General features: G+C 39.4%; 1 protein-coding gene across 3 annotated transcripts; it reads left to right on the top strand.

Annotated features, from left to right (window-relative positions):
• Positions 1 to 13,176: 13,176 nt before the first annotated feature.
• On the top strand, positions 13,177 to 17,222 carry LOC132978428 (immunoglobulin lambda-like polypeptide 5). 3 transcript variants are annotated; one of them, XR_009673908.1, is made up of 5 exons: positions 13,177 to 13,333; positions 14,731 to 15,030; positions 15,132 to 15,182; positions 15,286 to 16,792; positions 16,987 to 17,222. XR_009673908.1 is itself a non-coding variant. In XM_061043656.1 (4 exons), the coding sequence occupies exons 1-4, from the start codon at positions 13,213 to 13,215 to the stop codon at positions 17,118 to 17,120; spliced, it is 606 nt and encodes a 201-aa protein (XP_060899639.1). In that variant the 5' UTR covers positions 13,198 to 13,212; the 3' UTR covers positions 17,121 to 17,222. The 3 variants fall into 3 exon arrangements, 2 of the variants coding, with proteins under 2 accessions (XP_060899639.1, XP_060899640.1); XM_061043656.1 differs by lacking the exon at positions 15,286 to 16,792 and having other exon boundaries at positions 13,198 to 13,333; XM_061043657.1 differs by lacking the exons at positions 15,132 to 15,182; positions 15,286 to 16,792 and having other exon boundaries at positions 13,198 to 13,333.
• Positions 17,223 to 18,291: the final 1,069 nt, after the last annotated feature.

Below are 18,291 nucleotides of genomic sequence, written 5' to 3' on the forward strand. Positions count from 1 at the left end.
CAACCACAAATCAACAAACACAAATCAAAAAACACAAATCAAAAAACACAACAACATTAACCCAAACTGGAAAAGGTAGGTACCTGCAGTCGACAAGGATCGTCGCTGATTGGACGAACGCAATGTCCGTCTTTTTAACTGGAAGCAGCATGCTTCCGCAGGTTGATTTCAAAACATGAGCGAAACCGGAGAATCAGACTCTCTACTCTCAGAGAATATTCTGATGCAGGCCATACATATGAGGTGATATTGGATATGCTGTCAACCTTTCACAACATTCATATGAGTATCCGTACGCTAAAGACACGTTTAAAAGAAGCAGCTTTGTACAGACGATGGAACTATTCTCCACTAGCCGAGGTTCAGACTGAGCTGCAGGGCAACTCTTCGGCTATCGGACTATGTGGCAAGTTCTTCAACAAAAACACAAACTGTGTGAAAGGAGAAGTAGTAATGAGCTTGTTGAAACAATAAGTCCACATGGGACGGCTTTGAGAACACGCCGGAGGTTTACAAGACGCACGTATCATTCCATGAGTCTGAACTACAGATGGCATGCAGATGGCTATGACAAACTGAAACCCTTTGGATCGGCCCTCTCAGGATGTATAGACGGCTTTTCAATGAGAATAATGTGGCTTGTTTGTGGAAATACTAACAACAACCCATCTGTCATCGCGCACAATTATATTAATTGTATATTAAAAGTGTTGGTGTGATCCCAATGAGATTAAGAACTGACCTCGGAACAGAACATGGGACAGTGGCAGTGCCCTCCGCCATGCACATACGGACTACTATGGAGGCTCGTCAAGACACAGTTACAGCTCATCAACAGGGAATCAGCATATCGAGTCCTGGTGGTCCTTTTTCAGAAGAGGAAGGTATGTAACTATGTATTACTAGTGATCAGATCAATTATTCAATATTCACTATTATGAATTATTGTTTTCAGACCACTCTTTAAAATGCTGATAACATTCCTCATCTCAGCCCTCTAGATTATTCAATCAATTAAACATTTCTCCTCGTGTGTAAAAAAAAACAAAAACTTTGCATTTAATGTATTCCTAGGTCTCAGTTTTGGATGGACCTGTTTGGAGACCTAAGAGACTCTGGACACTTCAACGGTTGCCATGAACACCAGTGCTTACTGAGATTCTGCTTCAGTAATGTTCTGCAGAAAGACCTGGATGAATGTACGGACCTCTGGAACAAGCACAGGGTTCGACCATCCAGACTTGCCTCATGTCCTGGAGGGATTCCCTCACAGGTAATCCACATCAACTCAGAGTTAAATGATCATAAACTGAATATTGTATTATAACAAATTGCACTGCACTCGTTATGGTAACTATATTTGGATTATTGTACATTTTGTAAATTATAGTATTTAATATAATTTATAGGCTAGTTGTCCTGCCTTTGTTTACTTTCACGTTTCTGTAGATCAACAAGCAAACACATCTTATTAACAATGGCCATTTCAAACTACATTTCTAAAATCTGGTTAAAAAACCTTTTCATAATTCTATAGTTGTCTGAATTTGCAGGTTTGGTTCAAGGGACTGTGGATTTGCTGTTGAAGACAGGGAACTAAATGTGTTTCCGGAGGCCAGGCAAACAATTGATTCATGAGGTGACCCAGACATTCAGGTTTATCTACAACAGGCTGTGGAACAAAATGGATTACAGCAGCCACAAAATAGCTGGACTATAGATGTGGACTATACTGAAGCCCTTACCACATATTCCATGTTACAGTAAACCTATAGCTGAGACAAAATGTTTCTGCTTTAGCAGGAGATGGCTTTACATTACATACATTACTGACTGGACTGTAAGTGCTTATATTTTGGGAACTACTGAGTCTTAATCGTGAACTGACATATAAGTGGCATAAAGGGTTTTAATTGTTAATAAAAGGACGATCTACCAAAATTCTCAAATGTGGTACTTTCTATTTTCAGGTTTGGTAACTGGAATTCTTGCAAGCACAAAATATTTGATTCTGTGTGAACTGATATCACGATTTACACTACATGTAGAACATCTAGTAGACAGTTTCCTTGTATAGTATGCCATGTTAACAGCAGATACTGTGCATTAATGCTACAGAAGTCACAAGCTAAAGAAATCACAACATCTGTACACACCAGTATTTTACCCTCATAAAGGTATTTGTTTCATTTATTGAAAACCAACATATGTTGCTGGAAAAAATGCAGAATACATCATATTTGTTAGTAAATAAAATGTCATAGCATTTTTTTCAAATGAGAGTAAGCCATGAAAACAAAGAAACAGCAAAATAAAAAACAAGGAGCTAAAATCAGTACAAGAACCGTGAAGTGTGAACCGTCTCCACGGTTTGAAAACATCTAAATACATGAACAGATCTGGGGCCGTTTCTGAAAGAAGGTTTTGTGTAAACTCTGAGTCAGTTCACCCTGAAATGAGGGAAACTCTGGGTATTCTGTTTCAGAAGAGGAGGTCACTCAAACCCGAGAAAGAGGGGTAACTCCAGCCCGTTTCAGAGGGAGAGGTTACTTTACCTCTGAGTCAGTTACTATGGTAACTGAGTCTGTGAACCTAACCTGGTCGTGAGCTGGTTTTCTTCAGTGAACCCTGAGTTTCTCTCGGTCTCCTCTTTCAGAGCCAGAAACACTGTTTCATTTCTTCATTCTTTCATTCAGTCCGTATCACGCCGTGTTAGTGAAGATTCACCGTTTGTCTGAATAAAAATCCAGGTTGTTTTAATATGATATGTTTTAATATGATATGTTTTAATATGATATGTTTTAATATGATATGTTAGGATGGCAATAGCCTACTACAGCGTATAAAACAAACTGTTTTATTGAACATGGCGTCTTTAAGTCGGTATGAAGGGGCTGCATTACTCCGTAGGGAATTAGAGCCTAGGCTACATTAACGTCAGGAGATGTTAATTTATAAACTAAACAGGATAAAGGTGAGAGGACATTTAGCCTGTGTGTGTGAATACAGCTTTATGTTGAGGATAAAGTTAATGCACATTCAAATAGACTCTGAATGAAGTTAACTATAAATCTATATGAGCCTATTGTGTTATTATTCATTCAGTCACTGCGGGCGCTGAGAGTCGGCAGCCTGTTGCAGCAGCTCCGACTCTTTTTTTTCTTTATCTCGTCTATTTTCTTGTTTTTATGTTTCGGTGTTTATTGTTGGACACTGCTGCAGCGTTTTAGTTGCGGTATTACTCGTGGAATTCCGTGTTTCTTTCAGGACTTTTTCTTCTACTGTTGGAATGATCACGCTTCAGGCGTGGAGCCGGTGTTCCTCCTACACGCATCCCTGAGGAGTTATGGAGAGGTGTCCGCCGGGGGAAGAAAGCCGGCAATAAAGTCAGGGAGCGGATCGAGAGAGACAGGAAATTTAAACCCTTTCTACCGTCGGTCATCATGGGGAACGTCAGGTCACTCGCCAACAAAGCGGACGAACTTACAGCTTTAGTAAACAGCCAGAGGGTCTACAGGGAGTGCAGTTTACTTTGCTTCACGGAGACATGGCTGCATGGGAATATACCGGACAGTCACATCGATCTGGCCGGCTTCACGCTGGTACGAGCGGACAGGGGGAGACAGAGCGGTAAGAAGAGAGGAGGAGGTCTTGCTGTCTTTATTAACTCCAAATGGTGTAATCCCGGACATGTAACTGTGAAGGACCGTGTCTGTACCCCAGACGTTGAAATGCTGGCGGTGGGATTACGCCCGTACTACCTGCCACGGGAGTTCTCACATGCCATTGCTGTTGCTGTTTACGTCCCACCATCAGCTGTAGCCGCTAGCGCGAGTGACGTCATCCACACTATGATCGCGGGACTACAAACCCAGCATCCCAGCGCCCTCATAATGATCAGCGGGGACTTTAATCATGTCTCTCTCTCCCCTGTCCTGACGAACTTTAAACAGTATGTGCACTGTGCTACAAGAGGGAATAAAACCCTGGACCTCCTGTATGCCAATGTGAAGGGAGCATACAGCTCTTCTTCCCTCCCCCCTCTTGGGGAATCAGACCACAACCTCATCCACCTTGAGACCACCTACAGGCCCCTGGTGAAGCAGCAGGGGGCCAACACAAGGATTTTGAAGGTTTGGTCTAAGGATACAGAGGAGGCCCTGCAGGAGTGCTTCAATGTCACAGACTGGGAAATGTTTAAAGAGGAACATGGTGATGACATTGAAGGCCTCTCTCATTGTATTACAGACTACATCCGTTTCTGTGAGGACACCATAGTCCCTACCAAAAAGGTCCGCTGCTTCTCAAATAACAAACCATGGATCAATAAAGACATTAAAGCTCTCCTCAACAAAAAGAAGAGGGCCTTCATGACTAGGGATCGTGAGGAGCTCAAGGCTGTCCAAAAGGAGTTAAAGAAGAAGCTGAGAGAGGCCAAGAACAACTACAAGGACAGGATTGAGGCCAAGATGGGACAGAACAACCCAAAAGAGGTGTGGAATGGCATGAAGCAGATGACGGGCTGCAGCAGGCCGGAACCCAGGATTAAAGGAGACCCAGTATTTGCTGCTGAGCTGCTGACACATCCCCCGACCCAGTGAGCTCAAATAATGGGTCTAGGTCTCCCCCCACCATCTCAGCCCCCATTCACACCTCTGCTGGAGACTCTGCTCTTCCTCCTATCAAGGTCCTGACCACCTCCCCCCCCTTTCTCAGCTCCTCATCAGCAGCTTCAAAGGACAGCCCCCCCTCACCTTCCAGCTCCCTCCCTTCAGGTACCTGCATGACAATAGACAGTACTCCACACCCCTCCCCTGCTCACTGTCCCACTCTCACTCTTACTACCAGCCAGGTACAAAGAGAACTCTCCAGACTCCACATCAGAAAAGCCAGTGGACCAGACAACATCAGTCCCAGGATCCTCAAGGTGTGTGCTGGGCAGCTTGCAGGAGTCTTTCAGCACCTCTTCAACCTCTCCCTGAGGCTGATGATGGTGCCTGACCTGTGGAAGACCTCCTGCATCATCCCAGTTCCAAAGAAAGGTCGTCCCAGCGCTCTCAATGACTACAGACCTGTGGCACTCACGTCACATGTCATGAAGACATTTGAGAGGCTGGTTCTCCAGCACCTGAGGACCCTGCTCACTGCTTTCCAGGATCCGTTGCAGTTTGCATATCAGAGGCACATTGGTGTGGAGGATGCTATCATCTTCCTGACACACAAAGCCCTGTCACACCTAGAGACGAAGGGAAGCACTGTGAGAGTCATGTTCTTTGACTTCTCCAGTGCTTTCAATACCATCCAGCCCTGCCTCCTGAGGGACAAACTGCTGGATATGCAGCTGCACTCTGACACCACAGCTTGGATTTTTAACTACCTCACGGGCCGGCCACAGTATGTCAGAGTCGACGGCTGTGTCTCTGATGTAGTGACGGGCAACACAGGAGTACCTCAAGGAACTGTTCTGGCGCCTTTCCTCTTCACTCTCTTCACATCAGACTTCAGGTTTAACTCTGGTTCCTGCCACCTCCAAAAGTTTTCCGACGACTCCTCCATTGTTGGGTGCATCACTGATGACGATGAGAAGGAGTACAGAGGACTGTTAGAGAGCTTCGTCACATGGTGTGAAAGCAACCACCTGAAGCTCAACATCAGCAAAACAAAGGAGGTGGTAGTGGACTACCGGAAGAAGAAGAGGCCCCCTGCCCCGGTCATCATCCAGGGGGAGGAAGTGGAGAGGGTGGACTCATACAAGTACCTTGGGGTCTACATCAACAATAAACTGGACTGGTCTCACAACTCTGACGCCCTCTTCAGGAAGGGACAGAGCAGGATGTTCTTCCTGAGGAGACTCAGATCGTTCAGTGTCTGCAACAGACTCCTGAAGACCTTCTACCAGTCTGTGGTGGCCAGCGCCCTCTTCTTTGCTGTGGCGTGCTGGTGGGGTGGCATCAAGACTGGTGAGGCAAACAGGCTGAACAAGCTGGTGAGGAAGGCCCGCTCTGTAGTGGGTCTTGATCTGGACAGTTTGGAGACAGTGGGTGAGAGGAGGATGAAGGACAAAATCTTATCCATCCTGGATAACTCCTCTCACCCCCTACATGGTGAGCTGTGGCAGATGGGCAGCTCCTTCAGCCAACGCCTCATCCCCCCCAGGTGCAAAACAGAGCGTTTCAGGCGCTCCTTTGTGCCCACTGCCATCAGACTGTACAACAGCAGCCTATGACTACAATAACAGTATGTCCTGGACACTAAACTTCACCCCCATAGAACACTACCCCCATGGCCCCAGGGCCATGGCTTCATTATTATCATTGTATTATTGTATTATTATTATTATTATTATTATTATTACTTAGCATCCATATATATATATATACATATATACTGTACATTCTATATATTTATTATATTATTATACTAGTCTGTATTATATAACACTTCATTATACTACACTATATTGGTCATACTGCACTATATTATATTATATTATATTATACTACATTATATTATATAACTATAACTATAACTACACTCTGCATCTTGCTGCTATTTATCACACAGAGTCACTTTAATCACAGTCACTTTATCTTGTCATTCTCTGTAAATACTGTCTCAATTCTCAATTCCCCCCTGCTAACTTCATTCATTCATTCATTCATTTTGTACTTGTATATACCCCTTGTTTTTTATTTTTTATTTTATTTTTTATTCATTTTTTATTTTTTTTATTCCTATTTTTATTTTTATTTTATTTTATTTTTATTTATTCTGTTTAATGTGTATTTTGTATTTTCGAGCTTCTTGTCTGTGCTGCTGTAACACCCGAATTTCCCCTCTGGGGATCAATAGAGTATTATCCTATCCTATCCTATCCTATTATATTTCATTTTGAGCTGTTTAAAAGTCGATTTTCTTCTGCTGGATTGCATCTTAATGAAAATAAATTGTATAGGTTTAATAGCCTACCATTCCATCAGTTTTGACCTGCAATATTTTAATTCTGATTAAATATTAAATTAATAGACTTTACGAGCAGCTGTTTTCTCTTACACCACTTCTCTCTCCTTTGCCGCTGCAGCAGTTTTACTTTTTGTTCCTTCTTAAAACCTGTTCATATTCTCTGTATGGCCACATGAAGATATTGATGTATTTCGAGATGGTTAAAGTAGGAGGATCTCTTTTTTGTCACCTGTTGCCATGGTGAATCGTAGTATCCATTCATGTTGGCTTTTTATCATCGTGGTGCACGCGCTGAACACCGAGTGGACATACTCAGAGTTTATTTAATAAATTCAAATCTGCTGATCTGGAACCGAAAACTCAGAGTTTCCCACCTGAGAGTAAATCAACTCAGAGCTCAGGGTCAGACTGAGGGTTTGTTCAACCTTCTTTCAGAAACGAGCCCCAGGTCTGTCAGTGACTGCCTCAGAGTCAAACAATGTTTATCAGCAGTCACAGGGGATAATACAATCACTCTTAATGGATGGAAAGTCTCGTGACCTCTTGCCACAACCACTGCAAACCACGGCCGTACATTTTCTGGGAGCTCTTTGCCACAATTTGGGCAATACATCATGCATTTTAAATCTCCGCTTACTTCGTTGACATTTCTCTGCCGGCTCCAAAGGCGTATGAAGCATTTACTTCCGGTTAAAAAGACGGACATTGCGTTCGTCCAATCAGCGACGATCCTTGTCGACTGCAGGTACCTACCTTTTCCAGTTTAAGTTAATGTGGTTGTGTTTTTTGATTTGTGTTTTTTGATTTGTGTTTGTTGATTTGTGTTTGTTGATTTGTGTTTGTTGATTTGTGTTTGTTGATTTGTGTTTTTTGATTTGTGTTTGTGTTTTTTGATTTGTGTTTGTGTTTTTTGATTTGTGTTTTTTGATTTGTGTTTTTTGATTTGTGTTTGTGTTTTTTGATTTGTGTTTTTTGATTTGTGTTTGTTGATTTGTGTTTGTGTTTTTTGATTTGTGGTTGTGTTTTTTGATTTGTGTTTTTTGATTTGTGTTTTTTGATTTGTGTTTTTTGATTTGTGTTTGTGTTTTTTGATTTGTGTTTTTTGATTTGTGTTTTTTGATTTGTGGTTGTGTTTTTTGATTTGTGTTTGTGTTTTTTGATTTGTGTTTTTTGATTTGTGTTTGTGTTTTTTGATTTGTGTTTGTGTTTTTTGATTTGTGTTTTTTGATTTGTGTTTGTGTTTTTTGATTTGTGGTTGTGTTTTTTGATTTGTGTTTTTTGATTTGTGTTTGTGTTTTTTGATTTGTGTTTTTTGATTTGTGTTTTTTGATTTGTGTTTTTTGATTTGTGTTTTTTGATTTGTGTTTTTTGATTTGTGTTTTTTGATTTGTGGTTGTGTTTTTTGATTTGTGTTTGTGTTTTTTGATTTGTGTTTTTTGATTTGTGGTTGTGTTTTTTGATTTGTGGTTGTGTTTTTTGATTTGTGGTTGTGTTTTTTGATTTGTGTTTTTTGATTTGTGTTTTTTGATTTGTGGTTGTGTTTTTTGATTTGTGTTTTTTGATTTGTGTTTGTGTTTTTTGATTTGTGGTTGTGTTTTTTGATTTGTGGTTGTGTTTTTTGATTTGTGTTTTTTGATTTGTGTTTGTGTTTTTTGATTTGTGGTTGTGTTTTTTGATTTGTGTTTTTTGATTTGTGTTTTTTGATTTGTGGTTGTGTTTTTTGATTTGTGGTTGTGTTTTTTGATTTGTGTTTTTTGATTTGTGTTTGTGTTTTTTGATTTGTGGTTGTGTTTTTTGATTTGTGTTTTTTGATTTGTGGTTGTGTTTTTTGATTTGTGTTTGTGTTTTTTGATTTGTGTTTTTTGATTTGTGTTTTTTGATTTGTGTTTTTTGATTTGTGGTTGTGTTTTTTGATTTGTGTTTTTTGATTTGTGTTTTTTGATTTGTGTTTTTTGATTTGTGTTTGTGTTTTTTGATTTGTGTTTTTTGATTTGTGTTTTTTGATTTGTGGTTGTGTTTTTTGATTTGTGGTTGTGTTTTTTGATTTGTGGTTGTGTTTTTTGATTTGTGTTTTTTGATTTGTGTTTTTTGATTTGTGTTTTTTGATTTGTGTTTGTGTTTTTTGATTTGTGTTTTTTGATTTGTGTTTTTTGATTTGTGGTTGTGTTTTTTGATTTGTGGTTGTGTTTTTTGATTTGTGGTTGTGTTTTTTGATTTGTGTTTTTTGATTTGTGGTTGTGTTTTTTGATTTGTGTTTTTTGATTTGTGTTTGTGTTTTTTGATTTGTGGTTGTGTTTTTTGATTTGTGTTTTTTGATTTGTGGTTGTGTTTTTTGATTTGTGGTTGTGTTTTTTGATTTGTGTTTTTTGATTTGTGTTTGTGTTTTTTGATTTGTGGTTGTGTTTTTTGATTTGTGTTTTTTGATTTGTGTTTGTGTTTTTTGATTTGTGTTTGTGTTTTTTGATTTGTGGTTGTGTTTTTTGATTTGTGTTTTTTGATTTGTGTTTGTGTTTTTTGATTTGTGGTTGTGTTTTTTGATTTGTGTTTTTTGATTTGTGTTTGTGTTTTTTGATTTGTGTTTGTGTTTTTTGATTTGTGGTTGTGTTTTTTGATTTGTGTTTTTTGATTTGTGTTTGTGTTTTTTGATTTGTGTTTTTTGATTTGTGTTTGTGTTTTTTGATTTGTGTTTTTTGATTTGTGTTTTTTGATTTGTGTTTTTTGATTTGTGTTTGTGTTTTTTGATTTGTGGTTGTGTTTTTTGATTTGTGTTTGTGTTTTTTGATTTGTGTTTGTGTTTTTTGATTTGTGTTTTTTGATTTGTGTTTTTTGATTTGTGTTTTTTGATTTGTCGTTGTGTTTTTTGATTTGTGTCTGTGTTTTTTGATTTGTGTTTTTTGATTTGTGTTTTTTGATTTGTGTTTTTTGATTTGTGTTTTTTGATTTGTGTTTGTGTTTTTTGATTTGTGTTTGTTGATTTGTGTTTGTGTTTTTTGATTTGTGTTTGTTGATTTGTGTTTGTGTTTTTTGATTTGTGTTTGTGTTTTTTTATTTGTGTTTTTTGATTTGTGTTTTTTGATTTGTGTTTGTGTTTTTTGATTTGTCGTTGTGTTTTTTGATTTGTGTCTGTGTTTTTTGATTTGTTGTTGTGTTTTGCACTTCTTGGGCCACCGTAGCAGTGGGACGCATTATCAGCCCGGGAGTTTCATGGCTCAGACCAGCCCACTTAAGTTCATATCCTTTGTCTGGAGATATGTTATAATTCTATCTATTACAGTACATACATAAGTCTGAAATAGTGCACTCTTCACTACCTTGTATTAAATAGTTTATTTGAAAAATATATAATTTTAAATTCAAAGCATTAGCTGCCAGTGTCTCCCACAGGATTTTATGAGACTATTGTGGGGGGACACCGTACTGCCTAGGGGGGTCCGGGGGCATGCCCCCCCGTGAGAAAAATGTGTACATTTTAAAGTTAAATATGAAGAGGCTAAATGTATGAAAAACTTTGTTCTCTTTTAACAATTTTATGCTTTTACAGTAATTAAATACAAATTGTCAAAACATGAAATCCAGAGGCTCAGGCCATTGATGGAGACCCTCAGGTAGGCAGCCAGGTGCTCTCCTTTCAACCTATTGCAAAGGTCAGATTTGATTGGAGCATGAAGTAAACTACAGGTAGCTCAATGAATGTCAATAAAAAGAATTGGCGGCATACTGTCAATATGATTATCACTCTTCTCCTGCTCCACCCTCTAAATTTGGATCACATCTCTACAACATTCAGTGTTTTATACAAAAGTGACATTAGTGGAGGGACGCTGGAAGTCAGTTTTAGTTGGGGGTTCTGAGTGGTCATTCTACTTGATGATGTCAAACTGTTTGCTGCGCTAAAGCAGATTTATTTTTAATGAATTGTAATGTTCAGTATTTTAAATATTTTGAGTATTAACAGCAGCTCAAACGATTTAAGAACATCTCAACAGATATCAGACCAGAGGCAGTAAACAGAGACTGCAGTCTACAATGTAGTTGTAATCACTGGTAAACATGTAAACCGTAGAGCAGATGATCAATTTAACTTCTTGTTTCTTGTCCGTCCACTTGAAGAGGCTTTTGAAAAAAGAGGTTTTGTGGCCGCTAATATACTTTGACAGCCGGTCCAAGTGGGAAACACTGCGCTCTACATGTTTTTCAGGCGCACACTTTCAGAAACTGGTCTATAGTGAAACGCTACATGAGCTATGACTGAAGTCTGTATGATCTATAAACTGTTGCGGTACCGAGGCAGCCCGGCCCACCGGGAATTGTCCCGGTTCTCCCGATTACCCACTCCGGGCCTGGTTATCCACATGATAATAGCCCTTAGTTGTGCTGCCCAGTAGTACTTTTTTAAGTTTGGTAAATGTAACCCTTTCTCCTTCGAGCAAAGAAGAAAAGTATACTTAATTCTACCTTTTTTATTTTGCCACAGAAATCTTTACATGATTTTGTCCACTGTTTTTAATATGTAGCTAGGAACCCTTGTAGGCAACGACTGGAACACAAATAGTAATCTTCGTGGGATATTCATTCTCACAGTTTCTATTCTCCATATCAGAGTCAGAGGTAGGATTTCCCATCTAACTATATCCCTCTTGATTTCACAAATCAGTTTTTGTTAGTTTGCTTCAAAAATCTAAGGATTTAGGGGCCATGGCCGCCTGTTGACAATAGGAGCATGTACATGTTAAACAGAAGAGGCCCCAGGATGGAGCCTTGGGGAACGCCACATGTCATTTTTGTGTTCACAAAGTAGTCACAGTCTTTTAAAGTAAGACTTAAACCAGTTAAGCACTGCTCCAGAACGTCCCACCTAGTTCTCCAATCGGTCAGGTCAACTGTGTCATTAGCTTTCCTCCAGACCCCTCAGCCGGACTGAAGCTAGGGGTAACTTGTACGTAAAAAGTTTGTGGTTTAGCAGAGAGAGGGGTAGAGAGCGCGATAGAGGCAATATGACGCTGAATTGAGCAGAGCAAAGATTCAAACATCAAAAACATTCATATATATCTTGGATAAAAAACTAAACAAGGCATCGATAAGGACACTTTCTGTCTTCAACATCTGTTGTAACTATGACAACCTAACACGCATTCTGCTAACATAGTCTCTCTTTAAACTGTAACACCGGTTCCTATCCATTGACTGTAAATATTAATGGAAGAAGCCTGAGTGACGTCTGCTGTCTGTTCTTGCAGGGGACTCCGGAGGCTCATCGGGAGCAGCCGCCATGCTGGAAATGCTGACTCACCCTAACTTTCAGTCAACCTAACAACAGGCTGAGACAAACCGTTACCTCGCGCCTGCCTGTCGATCAGGTCAGCTACGCACTTAAATATGGATAACACGTATTGTTCATAAAATCAAAACTGAGCCTTTATAATAAGAATTCACGTACAGTGAATGTGATGACAATAACTAATCAGACATATTTGGTTTTTGTACCAGGCTGTAAACGTGTTTGTTTTTGCTGTAAAAACTGCTTTTTGGCTGTGGTCTGTATGTGACTTCCAGTGTTCCTGGAGCCAGCCTCTAGTGGTCAGTGGACAAACTGCAGGATTTAGCACTTCCACATAGGCTTCATTTTTCAACACTGGAGGTTTCCGCTCATACCTATCTCAGTTTTATCCAGGTTTGTGGTGAGTTCTATTTACCTCAGAACTCAGATCTTGAAACTGGGTATGACGTAACAATGACGTAAACAACATTTCAGTTGCGAGTTGGCAGCAAGTTGAACGAGCAACATGTTCGCCTCCAGGGCTTCCTTTGTTTTGTTAGCTTATACCTGACTTCAGTGTGTTCACGTGCTTTCAGATTGGAATGTTGAAACAACAACAAACTTTGTGGATGCTACGGAGACGATGTGAGGAATGTCTCCGTTACTAGTTATATACGATTACAACATTGATGAACAATAAGTGAATTAATAAAAAGTATTTTAACATTAACTAAACATCTTTTACCCCCCATGTGATGACGATTCTGACGTCAAGTCGGGCTCCTAATTCTTTCCCGAGTTTCCGAGTTGTTGCTCCGACTTGAGCAAGCGTTCATGTTCCTTTTCCAACTCAGAAACTTGTTTTCCCGATGTGTCCGACATCACATGAATGCACCATAATCCATGTGGACTAAAGTAGTAGACTGACAGACATTACACTGCTGGAGTATAAAAAAAACATGTTGATGTGAAACACACGAGGGAGCTGAAATATGATCCTGGCTCATAACTTGATACAGGAACTTGTATTCAGCAGCAGACGGGGTTTTTGTATCAGTCTGTTTCACTGTGGGGTGTACATCTTTGGCTCTGGGACTAAACTGTTTGTAACAGGTAAGAAGAAAACATCTATTAATCCATTGTTTTTAAATTAAAGTCTGCTGCTTTAGGGCTTATATGTTGTGTTTTATAGAGAACTCATAGTACCTGAAAGAAGTTTAAATGTCACATCTGAAGTCAGTATTTATTGCTCCGTGTGATAAACACGTTTCTTAAGAAAGGTCTGTAACTTTATTATTACAAATATGTTTTGGATTCTCTCAGTGAGTCAGCAGCAGCTTTTAATAAAAACACAAACAAACATAAAATACGGATTCAATATGATGATGTACAAAAATTAACCTTGTTAAAACAGCTTTTTATTTAATGGAGCATATGCTTTTTATGTGAATAAATAATGAACCTGGTTACTAAATAAGACCCTTAAAGATATCACATGTAATATTACAGCACTTAGGCTATTTAATGTCCTACACAGCACGTAACATGATGTTTAATAGACACATATATTCATATCTTTGCTCACACATATATCTACAGGTTCTAAACAGTGTGTTAAATAATAGATGCCGGGTGGTAAACACAACGGTGATGACAATTTTATATTTGCTGTTATGCACATTTATTTTCTAGAAAGACACATTTAATTTAATTTAATTATTTGGTCAGTGTGCTTCGTAAAATATAATTTCATCATTAGATCATTGAGGTTTCCCTCATTTATAATGATGTAGTGACACAAAAAAAAAGAGCCCAAATAAAACAACAAAGACGGGTCGGAATGATTCTCAGTAAAAACAATCGCAGTGTGGTAAAGTGGTTTGAGATCATTGTCTTAATTTGTCCAAGAGGAACACGAGTGTCCGTCTTTAGAGTCGGTTGTGAGTTATTCCACATTTTTGGAGCAGAAAAGCTAAATGCAGATTTTTCCAAGTTAAAAGAAGACCCACGGGACTTGAAGCAAAAGACGATCAGTAGAGCGAGTTTGGTCCAGTTCAGCAGAGATGTTATATAAGATGGTGTACGTCCAATAAGTGATTTAAAGACATACATGTGTTTATCACGTCTCTGTGCCAGAGAAGACCAACCAACTTTGTTCTTCAGAATACAGTTTTATCTCAGATGATAACGCTGTCTCAACATATCCGACCTGTTTATGAACAGGTTCTTGATCCTCTGGGATGTTCTTTTGACCGCTATTTTAAAACATGTTACTTTGGCGTCAAGATAAAAATGGGTGTATCCATTTTCCAAAAACAATAAAATGTATCAGTTATCTTTGTGGTATTTTCTATTGAACGAGGAGTTTTAGTGTTTTCAAAATCATCACATTGTGTTTTAATTTACATTTTACATGACGTCCCAATTTTTTTATGAAATAGGGTTGGAAGTTCAAAGTGGAAGTTATAGAATTTTAGAATAATTGTGTGTGTGTTGTTGCTCTTTCAAAGATGAGCAGGTGGTGAAGCCCGTGGTGAGCGTGTACCCAGCAGCATCGAGAGCTCAGCTGGAGGAGAAGAGCTCTCTACTGTGTGTGGCCTCAGCCATGTTTCCTCCTCTGGTCCAGATCTCCTGGAAAAAACAGAAAGGGAGTGGTCCTCTGCAGGATGTGAACCCTGCTGATGTGAAGCGGCAGGAGCTGAGGGAGTCTGGGTGCAGCGCCTCCATCTTGACGATCCCTCAGATATCCTATAAATACCTCTGCTCAGTGCAGCATCAGGGGGGCACAGTGAATGCTCAAACAGAAATAGGTAATGAAGGGTTGGTGTCTGCATTCAGCAGTGATTCAGCTTCATGAGGAGACGATGGAGCAGAGGACTGACGTTTAATTTTAACTCCTTCTGTTTGACAGAGGTCTCAGTTCCTACGACCTCCAGTCCTCCAGAGAGAGAGCCGACTGACAGTAAGATCAAAATCTGTTTATACTTACCTTTGAGAAAAAAACAACTCAGTCAACATACATTATTACTTCTCCCTCTACTTACATTACCTCTGGTGTACCACAGGGTTCCGTTTTAGGGCCGATTTAGTTTGTATTTCGATGTCTCCAAGGGGAGCTGTTTGGAGGAGAAATGTTAGGACCAATCTGTCTGCAGGCTGGAACATTTGGGTTGAGCCGCATTGGTGAGCGCACACGGCTAGGGGCTTTTCCACCACAATTTAACACAGATTATCTCCTGCTAACCTCCGAGAGAGATTTCTGAAGAAGTCAGGTGAGACAACGTGTAAATACAGCAAGAAATATTCAGGACAATTCATTACGATTGAGCAGGCGGATACGATGGACATGTTGAACTACATGTAGTGTTGATAAAAAAGCAACAACTGTCATCATAACAATAACTTTATTTATATCGCACTTATCTAAACAAGGTTACAAAGTCCTTTACAGAATGAAGACAATGAAAAATAAAACATTTAATTTATATATATATTTAATTTTTTAATTTTTTATATTTTTATATATAAGTGCTTCACAAAATACACAGGATTAAACTTTGGTGAGCAAAGAAATTATGAATAAGACTTAATTAAATTAATTAAAGCAGGACATTAGTTTCTACTCAATCCTTAAAAAAAGGCCTTCGTATAAAAATGTTTTTTAAAGCAAACATTTAAAAACAGTTACAGGAGTTTGTCAGCTTAATGTCTTCAGGTAGAGAGGTCCAGAGCTTAGGGGCTCTGATGGCAAATGCCTTGTCGCCCTTTGTTACAGACTTGACCTAGGAACAACGAATAAAGGTGCTCTTGATGATCTGAGATCTCTGTTTGGAGCATAAGGAATTAAAAGTTCTGTAATGTAAGGGGGGAGGGGGGGCAGACCCTGTTGTGTTTTAAAAGTTACTAAAAGAATCTTAAGATCAATCCTGTATGTAACGGGCAGCCAACGGAGGGGGGAAAGGATCGGGGTAATGTAAGACCTGCGATTTGGTTTAAATCCGGGCAGCAGCTTTCTGCACTTGCTGGAGTCTAGCCATCGAGGACTGACTGAGGCGTGAAGTGAAAAGAGCGTTGCAGTAGTCCAAAGGTGAAAAGATAAAGGCGTGAATAAGCTTTTATAGGTCAGGGAAAGAATGAGTTTATTTAATTTAACCAATGTGTCATTACATCGGACTCTGTTGCTCTGTCGGCCATTTTACGACACGTCCTGCCTCTGACACCCTCCCTCCGGTCCAACAGGGATAGTCTCCCACTGTGAGGTTCAACTTTGAACAAACAACTCAGGGGCAGATTGTCCTGAAATTTTCTAGATATTTTCTGGAGTGTGTGTGGAAAAGGCTAAAGAAAGCTCGGTGTGGTTTGGTGTTGGAAATTAACCTGAAAGCAAAGACAAATTTAATGAACCAAACATTCGTTACTTAATTTATTCTTCTGTGTTTTTCTGTTATTTACGCCGACCGTTTATCAAAGCAGCTAAACATTTTAGCAGCTGTCTGTTCTTAATCTTTTCTCCTGCTCCTGCAGCCCAGGCACCTACAGCCAAACCAGCCTTACAGGACGCGGGAGAAGGAGGTGAGCTGCGTTGCGTTTAATGACATGTTTAACTGCTGGGAAATAAGAAATTGATTCTGTCATGTTTAAAGATAAGATTTTAAACACTGAAGTAGTGGGGCCTGATGGAATATCTTTTTTATGGGGTCAATTATCCTTGGATGAAATGACTCTCTATATTTGTAAAACTTAAGCCATGTCTTTTTGTCTGTCAGTGTCCTTTCAGTCTCAGTGCAAGGTGAAGCTGCTGACGCTGCTGTACACGGTGCTGATACTGAAGAGTCTGGTGTACTGCTGTGGACTCTCTCTGCTGAGGATCTTCAGAAACAACAAACCGTCCATCCACTGAACATGTGCTGACTGATTGTCTTCTGATGTTATGTGCCGTAGTGTTTTTGTAGTTTTTATGAAAGAAGCTTGTTTGTGAAAAAGTAAAGCTCTATGCTGATGACACTGTGTTTTTTATACATAAATGAACGCACTGCAGGGTGGGCTACTTTTATCAATTTATTCCATTTACAGCTTTTATCAACAGTCCAAAATGTTGTCTAAGAAGTCTAATACCTCAATCTTATGGTTTATCTTCATCTTCCTGTAGTTCACAAATATTTAACAAAATTTAAAATTAGTCAAATAGATTATTTAAAAGTACATCACCAGGTTTAACATCCTGCTACTGTTGTAAGTCTGGGGGCATTGACAATCAGCAACTGAATCAGAATAACTTTTATTGCTAAGTAAGGTCTGGCTAATGTGAGAGCCCACACATGACGACAAGTAATGACAGATTTACCAGTTCAGTTCTTATAGTGTGTGTGGAGAGCAACGAGATGACCGACTCAGCACACCACACACTCACAGATTCATTCAACAACAGTCTCCACTCTCAGAACTCGTCATCTCCCGCTGTCAGACACGATTTAAGAGTAAACAAACATGATGGTCAAGCTAAATGTGGCTAGCTGTTAGCTGGTACTCCTGTCCTTGTCAGTTGGATTGTGCTTTGTTTTACAGACACGTTGTGTAAACACTTGTGTTGTTGAAACAAATCAACAAGTTGCTCCTCCATTTATGAAATCCATCTAACTTCATGCTTTGTGTTTGCTTTGTGTTCTCCCAACACAACAGGATGTCTGACAATTTAAAATCGGGGCGGCGAGGTTAAAATCACACACTTTACACCACAGGAACATCTGGTGAGATAATCTTTAGAACTGTCAGATAATCAGGCTTTTGCTGAATTTGGTCAGAAGTGGAGAATCGGGCCCGAAATCGGCTTGATTATCTTGTTGTGTGTACCCCACTTAAGATTACATATATAACACAAACGTCTATCAGATTGTATCGTATACAGAAGGAATTTGTCTTGGTGTTATTGGTGCATTATTGTTTATAAAACCCACATAAACAGCAGTACTGCTACTGTCAAGAAGTGTCGAAATACTGTTACATAGCAGCATAAATATAAAGCTAAATCAAATAAAAGAGTAAAAGATGTGTCTTTGGTGTATGAAAGGAGC

This window comes from Labrus mixtus, chromosome 8 (assembly GCF_963584025.1).
Source record: "Labrus mixtus chromosome 8, fLabMix1.1, whole genome shotgun sequence".
Taxonomy (NCBI): domain Eukaryota; kingdom Metazoa; phylum Chordata; class Actinopteri; order Labriformes; family Labridae; genus Labrus; species Labrus mixtus.

Excerpts from the sequence above, each read along its gene's own strand:
- LOC132978428 (XM_061043656.1), top strand. The coding sequence starts at position 13,213 with ATGATCCTGGCTCATAACTTGATACAGGAACTTGTATTCAGCAGCAGA. Across the intron at positions 13,334-14,730 it reads GACTAAACTGTTTGTAACAG|ATGAGCAGGTGGTGAAGCCC; the intron begins GTAAGAAGAAAA and ends GCTCTTTCAAAG. Across the intron at positions 15,031-15,131 it reads GAATGCTCAAACAGAAATAG|AGGTCTCAGTTCCTACGACC; the intron begins GTAATGAAGGGT and ends TCTGTTTGACAG.